Source organism: Natrix helvetica (assembly GCF_964273705.1).
Source record: "Natrix helvetica genome assembly, chromosome: 16".
NCBI classification, from domain to species: domain Eukaryota; kingdom Metazoa; phylum Chordata; class Lepidosauria; order Squamata; family Natricidae; genus Natrix; species Natrix helvetica.
The window spans coordinates 6,102,876-6,109,843 of record NC_138563.1 but is presented as its reverse complement, the minus strand read 5'-3'; the positions used below and the strand labels follow the sequence as shown (position 1 = coordinate 6,109,843).

The 6,968-nt window shown below is 57.3% G+C and overlaps 1 protein-coding gene across 1 annotated transcript; it reads right to left on the bottom strand.

Annotated features, from left to right (window-relative positions):
• Window positions 1–720: 720 nt before the first annotated feature.
• Window positions 721–3,915, bottom strand: CD248 (CD248 molecule). The gene has a single exon (XM_081967765.1). The coding sequence runs from the start codon at window positions 3,905–3,907 to the stop codon at window positions 1,835–1,837; it is 2,073 nt and encodes a 690-aa protein (XP_081823891.1). The 5' UTR covers window positions 3,908–3,915; the 3' UTR covers window positions 721–1,834.
• Between the last annotated feature and the right edge of the window lie 3,053 nt (window positions 3,916–6,968).

Below are 6,968 nucleotides of genomic sequence, written 5' to 3'. Positions count from 1 at the left end.
TGCGGAGACTGTGGAATGAGTGCAGAGAAGAGCAACAAAGAGGATTAGGGGGCTGGAAGCTAAAACATAACGAAGAACAGTTTCAGGATTTGGATGACCTCCAAGGTCCCTTCCAACTCCAATGTTCTAATGTTTTACTTCTTCTACATTCTGTGAAAACCCCAGTTTTTCTTCTGGAACTTTAGCTGCTTCAGGCTGACTTTTAGCATTCCTCTAGGTGGCTAGTCCTCATGACTCTCTCTTTGTTTTTCTTTCCCATCCCACCGGTGGGAATTTTGAAGCCACCGAGTGGCACTGACCTCTTTACATGGGGGGAGGGGCGGCGGTGGCGAGGGGGTCGTGATACCTTGCAAAGGATGATGGGGGGGGCACCCTTTAACCATTTCAAGCTTTAAAAGAGACAGAGGTGAAAATCCACTTAATTTTGTTCCTCCCTCTTTTCTCCCACGCAACCCATTTATCCACCTTTGGCATTTCTACCCCAGCGAGACAAATTCTTGTCCGTTTGACTGCCAGCCCGTTTTAGAAAATCCACTCCTTTTATTTGACACGCAAAAATCGCACGCAACACAATATTCGGTTTTTTTTTTTTTTTTGCTGCGACCTTCCGCCCCACCAAGGAGACCACATCAGCGGTCATAGTCAATGATTATCTCCCCCTCCCTCCGCCCCTCACCGCAGATCCAGAGGGTTTCCTCTCCCCCCGCCCCCCCACTCCGTTTTTTGCAGGGGGGGGCAAGCTCCCCCTGCCTTCTGCGCAGCCCCCACCCTCCTCCAGCGGGATTGCGCCAGGCTTGTCATCCCATATGCTTGGAATGGCCCCAGGGAGCCCCTTCCCTCTATTTCCTGCACAAATTGAACTGGGCTGGGGGGCGGGATGAAAAGCTTTCCAGCTTTACCACCCCCTCCCCGCCCCATCCCTGTTTAAGACGCTTCCCCAGCCGACGAAAGGCGTCAAACAAAGTGTATTTACGGGGTTTGTATCCCACGAGAGATTTTTTTTTAAAAAAAGTTTTTAAAAGTTCGGAGTGGTAGAAATCCCCCTGAGCAGATGTGGATCCGTGGTGGGACTCCAGATGCAACAGAAGCTGGGGGGGGGGAAGGGAAAATCTGGTTTCTTCCAAAGCCGTGAGGACTAGAAACTTAACTCGCCAATGACTCCCGATGCAAAGGAAGGGGGGGAGTGGGGGAGAAATCCGGTTTCTTCCAAAGTCACGAGGACTAGAAACAACTCGCCAATGACTCCCGATGCAAAGGAGGGGGGGGGAGAAATCCGATTTCTTCCGAAGCCATGAGGACTAGACACTTAACTCCCCATGGTTGGCGGAACAACCAGCGCTGGGGGCGGGGGCGGAAAGACCCCTGCCCCTGGCACACAAATTCGTCTCGGGTTTTAACTTTTACTCCCCCCCCCCCGTTTGAGAAAACACCAACTCCTCCCTCCCCCCTCCCCCAGGTCAGGAAAGTCGCTCCAGATCTCCAGCAGCACCAGGTCGCACGCCAGGGGGGCGCCAAGTTGCGATGGGAGGGGGCTTCCGCGCGCCCCACCCCCCAAAAAGTCTCTTTACTCCAGCAACCAAGTTCCGAGTCGGTTTGGGGGCTCTCACCCCCAGCCTGCGAGGTGGAAAGGGGTGGAAAGCCAGCCTTGGGCGCCCCTCCAGCTGGGTCTCTGCATCCTGGCAGGCTGGCATATCCCAGAGGTGGCAAAAGGGAGGGGTGGCATTTGCCCCGCGGGTGAGCAGAGGGTCTTTTTTTGGGTCCTTGTGCCCACCTCTGGCACCGGAGCAGGGCCATTCACCACCACCCCTCCTTCCCCGGTGCTGGGGCGCGTAGTTCACACACTGGTCCGGCAGGTGGCCGGTTGGCAAGGCCGGGGGGAGGAAGAGGAGGAGGGGGCGGTTTTCTCGGAGGTATTGATCACCCACCGGTAACACTGGGTGACGCTCCTGCTTTTGGCCTGAGCTCCGCATCGGGTACAGTAGACGATGCCCAGTGCCAGCATGATCACCAGGAAGACGGAAATGGGCACCAGTAAAGCCACCAAAAGCCAGCGGTCATCCTTCCTCGGCCGTTCCTCCCCGGAGCTGGGGGCGGCAGAGGTGGGCAGGAGGGGCGCCCGGACCCCCCCGACGACGGGGTCCCCCGCCTTCTCATCCCAGGGACGGGTGGTGAGGGGCTCCGAGGTGGGCAGAAGGGTCCCCGTGACGCCCAGAGGCAGGGACCCCACCTCGGACGTCGCAGCAGGAGGAGGAGGATCGGAAGCCGCGTGGGTGGGATGGAGGACCTCGGGGTGCACCGGCGAGGAGAAACTCTGCTCCAAGGGAGACACGCGCGAGTCCCAGGCGCTGTCAAACTCGGGGGCGGCCGTAGCTGGCACCGGAGGAGGGAAAACCATCCTGTCGGGCACCGACAAGAAAGAGGCGGCGGAATCCGACGACGAGCCGGCCTCCCCGTCGCGGAAGAGCGAGAAACGGACGGGCGGGTCGCTGAGGTCCTCGGCTTCCCTGGTGGTGAAACGGACGTGGAAAGGGTCGTGCCAGGCCTCGGGCGGGGTGGCATCGGGTCCGTCCAGGGCGTCCACGGGGCTGCAGCTGATGCCGTCGTCTTCCAGGTCAAAGCCCTCGGTGCAGTAACACTCGAAGCCGCCCACGTAGTTCACGCACATCTGCTGGCACACGCCGGGGATCTGACACTCGTCGGTGTCCACGCACTGCCCGTGCTCGTCCTCGGAGGGGCTGAAGCCCAGGTGGCACCGGCAAAGGAAGGAGCCCTCGGTGTTCTCGCACTGGTGTTCGCAGGGGGCATCCAGGCACTCGTCCGAGTCCTCGCACTGGTGCCCGTCGGAAGCCAGCTCGTACCCAACTGGGCACCGGCAGCTGTAGCCGTCCGTGCCATCCTCCTCCGCCACACAGTCGAACTGGCAGGGCCGCCGTCGGCAGGGGTCGTTGGCGGCGCAGGAGTGGCCGTCGGGGAGCAGCAGGTAGCCGGCGTGGCACTCGCAGGCGTAGCCCGAGCCCTCGTCCAGGCACAGCTGCTGGCACCCGCCGTTGTCGCCCTCGCACCAGCTGGCGGACGAAGCCGAGGAAGCCACCGCGCTGCCCCCCGACGGCCCTGCCCGGCACAGCGGAGGGCTCTTGGACCAGCCCACGCTCCCGTCCTCCTTCTGCAGGCACAGCAAGGACAGCGAGGCGCCGCCGGGGCAGCCCACGGAGGCCACGGTCCCGAAGGGCACGAAGCGCGGGGGAGCCCCGACGGCGGCTGGAGCGGCCAGCCGGCCGAAGGGAGCCGCGTAGCTGATGCTGATGCTGCCGTCGCCGCCGCCGCCTTCCTCCTCCAGCCCGGCGCACATCCCACGGAAGGCGAAGCGGCAGAGGTAGCCCTCCACGGGCCCCGCGCAGGAGCCTTCCAGCCACTGGAATTCGTGGTCGTCCAAGGCCACGCAGCGCGAAGCGGCGCAGCCGGCGGTTCCCGGGGCCCCAGCCCAATTGCTGTAAGCCGTCTCTTGCTCGCCGGTGACCCAGCTGAAGCCGCGCAAGGGCCGCTGCGGGAAACACTGGCGCGGCAGGCGCTGGAGCCCGATCCAGAACAGACGGGGCGGGCCGGGCTGGCGACGGCTGCCGGCTAGCAGCTGGCTGACTTGGGCCGCTTCCTCGGCTCGCTTCAGCGTGGCCAGGTTGCCCCCCAGCTCCCGGCAGGAGCGCCAGGCCTCCAGGAAGCTGCGCGGCTGCGGGTAGAGCGCGTAGCAGCCGTCGGGATCGCAGCTGGCTTCAGGATCGGGCTGCGCGGGCAGCGGGAAGAGAAGCACCAGCAGCCCCGCCGGGCCGAGCGGCAGCCGTGAGGCCAGCATGGTTGTGTTGCGCGGTGGGCCTCCGGCGCTCTGACAGACCCACCGCCCACCCGCCCCCATCCTCAAGCACCATTCCCGGCCTTCTTTTTCCCCTCCTCGTCCGGGGGAGGAGGCGGCTTCCCCCGATCCCCGCCTTCGGACCTTGTAGGGCGAGGGTTTGGACTCCTGCCACGCAAGGAGGGAAGGGGGAGGAAGGGGGCAGCCAGCCGGCGGTGGAGGGAGGGGAAGGGAAAGGCAAAGCAAGCAGGAGAAGAGGGGAGGGTCCGCCCGTTCCCCCCACTCGGGGGTCGTTGGGGGGGGGAGTGGAAGCGTCTGCCATGCCTTTTGTGGTCTAACCACTAGACCGCACTGTTCCTGCCAATGGGATGCCAGGAGAACTTAAGGAGGTAAAGTGGGGAGGGGGCTGGCCTTTTGTAACCAAGGTGGAGGGGCTGCCCAAAGAAGTGGGGAGTTTCGAGCTATTCTCCAAACAACCAGAAGGCCGGATGAGAAAAGCCAGGGATGGAAACAACCCAAGGAGAGAAGCAAGCGAGGAGGAAGGAGGAATTTCCTGACAGTGAGACCTATTCGTGGGTGGAACTGCTTGCCACTGGAAGTGGTGGGGGCTTTAGCACAGGAGGTTTTTAAGAAAAGACTGGCAATCACTTGTCTGAAATGATATAGGGTCTCCTACTTGAGCAGGGGGTTGGATTAGAAGACCTCCAAGGTCCCTTCCAGCTCTATTCTGATTGATTGATTGATTGATTGACTGATTGACAGTGAGGACAATAGTGGTACAGCTTGCCTTCAAAAGTTGTGGGTGCTTAATCACACGAGTTTTTTAAGAAGAGATTGAACAGCCATTTGTCTGAAATGGTATAGGCCAGGGTCTCCTGCCTGAGTAGGGGGTTGGACTAGACGACCTCCAAGGCCCCTTCTGACTCTGTTATTCTGTGTTCTGTGTGGAGCTTTCTATCCATCCACTTTAAAACATGCTGGCTGAGGAATTCTGAAAGTTGAAGTCCACCCATCTTAAAAAATGCTGGCTGAGGAATTCTGGGAGTTGAAGTCCACCCATCATAAATCACACTGGCTGGGGAATTCTGGGAGTTGAAGTCCTCCCCGCTTAAAGTTGACAAAAGTTGAGAAATCTTGCAAACCTGACTTGGCACAAAGCTGTGGTTACATTTCATCCCGGCCAGAATTCCTCCGCTACAAGCTACCAGCCTCTTGCCAAGGATTCCACTTTGCAAATTCCATCCGCTGTGCCTGATGCTTTGGCCCAAGGCCTTCCTATCTCGTGTCCGTGCCATGTCTAACATACCTGGGCTTCGGCTGGTGGCTCACAGGGACCAGAAACAGTGCAGAAAAAACCCAAGCGATCCATCTGAAGAGCGACCGATTCTTCAGAGTGTGCTTTGCAATTTGCTTTGGCACGCTCTGAACCCAGGGACCCCATTTTGGCTCAGTCGTTACATCTCCAACGCCTAGGTAAAAGATGATGCGTTTCTCGCGTAGAACTCTGGTTTGGAGACAGAAATGTGCATTTTTTTGTCCTGGGGAAGGGGGGGGGAAATTGGTTTGGGTCTCTGCCGGACAGACAAGATTTGGCTGGGTTTTAAACCGCACCACACAGTCGCCGGGGCCTTGGGAGCAGGATGGGTGGGCCGGCCGAAAGAAAGCAGAATGAAGCAACAAAGCAGCTTCCCATCCTAAAACAAGCATCTAAATTTCAGGGCGAATAATCCAGGATGAAGCCAGCCTGGGAAACGGTCTCTGCTTTGGATCTCCAGGAGAAAATCTCGATGTATTTTATCGCCAAGTTTTCCTAAACTTTCCTTGACTTGACAAGATCGTGCCTTTCCACCCCGTGCCTCCTCCCCCCCAATAATCCTGCTTAATTATTATTTCATTCGAATGGTGGCCAAGCGAGATAAGTGAAGGGCAGAGAAAAACGTGGGATTGAAAAAAATTGGACGGGAATTTTCCAGCTTACTGGAGATAAAGTAGAAAAGCAGAGGTCCCTTTGCAGGAAAATGATTTTTTCTTTTACATCATTGTAAAGTTGAGGGTTTGTTTTTTTCACAGCGTGACCGCTGCTGACCAGATGTAGGTCGGCTACTGAATTTAATCACCATCTGTAAAATCAGTTGAATGGGATCAGCCGCCAGAGTCGGAGAGTTGGGAGGTTCGGGAGGAACATGGGCCAGTCCTGGGGGCTGAGGAAAGCTCAGACAAGGGCTCTGCGTCGGAGGCCAAGAGGGAGCTAGACAGCAGTGAGGCAGAGGAACAGCTGGAGCCTGTTCCCAGTGTGCGCATGCGCAGAGCTGCCAGAAGACAAGAACAACTCCAAAAGCAGGATTGACTTGGGAGTAAAGCCACACCTTGGAGGTGATTGGCCCCTCCCACAGGAGACAAAAGAGGAGCGAACGGGGAGGGGGCTTTTGCAGGAAACAATTCGTTCCTTCGGTCGTGTCAAGAGTGGAAAGTTCTGTTTGTGACTATAAGAGACTCTGTGCCAAGTGTGGCCTCGCCCTGCGTTTGGAATCTAGTTATTTGGCAGCTCTCCAAGCGAGATAAGGTGCGTGTGGATAAACATTCCTCGGAAAGACTGTTTGCCAAGCCTTGCTGGCTGGGAATGAAAGGAATTCACAGTCGTGTAAATAAAAGAGGTTTTGCCAGAACCACGACTCTGCTTCTTGCTTTTTACGGAAACGGGGGGTCAGAACATCGATGCCCTAAATTGCAAAGCGGAGAACCAAGATTTAAACGAACTCAACGGTGCTCTGTTAATTATTTATTTTTTTAAAGAGAAGGACTGGGAGTGACTTGATATAGCACTCTTCCAATATTTGAGGGGCTGCCCCAAAGAAGAGGGGAGGGTCAAGCTATTCTCCAAAAGCTATGAAGGCAGGACAAGAAGCAATGGATGGAAACTAATCAAGGAGAGGAGCAACCTGGAACTACTAAGGAGAAATTTCCTGACAGTGAGAACTATAAGTGGAACTACTTGCCACCAGAAGTTGTGGCTGGTCCAACACTGGAGATTTTCAAGAAGAGATTGGACAACAAATTGTCTGAAATGGTATATAGGGCCTCCTGCGGGAGCAGAGGGTTGGACTAGAAGACCTCCAAGGTCCCT

Bases quoted from the DNA above. Each gene is read 5' to 3' on its own strand.
- CD248 (XM_081967765.1), bottom strand. From the start codon at position 3,907: ATGGGGGCGGGTGGGCGGTGGGTCTGTCAGAGCGCCGGAGGCCCACCG.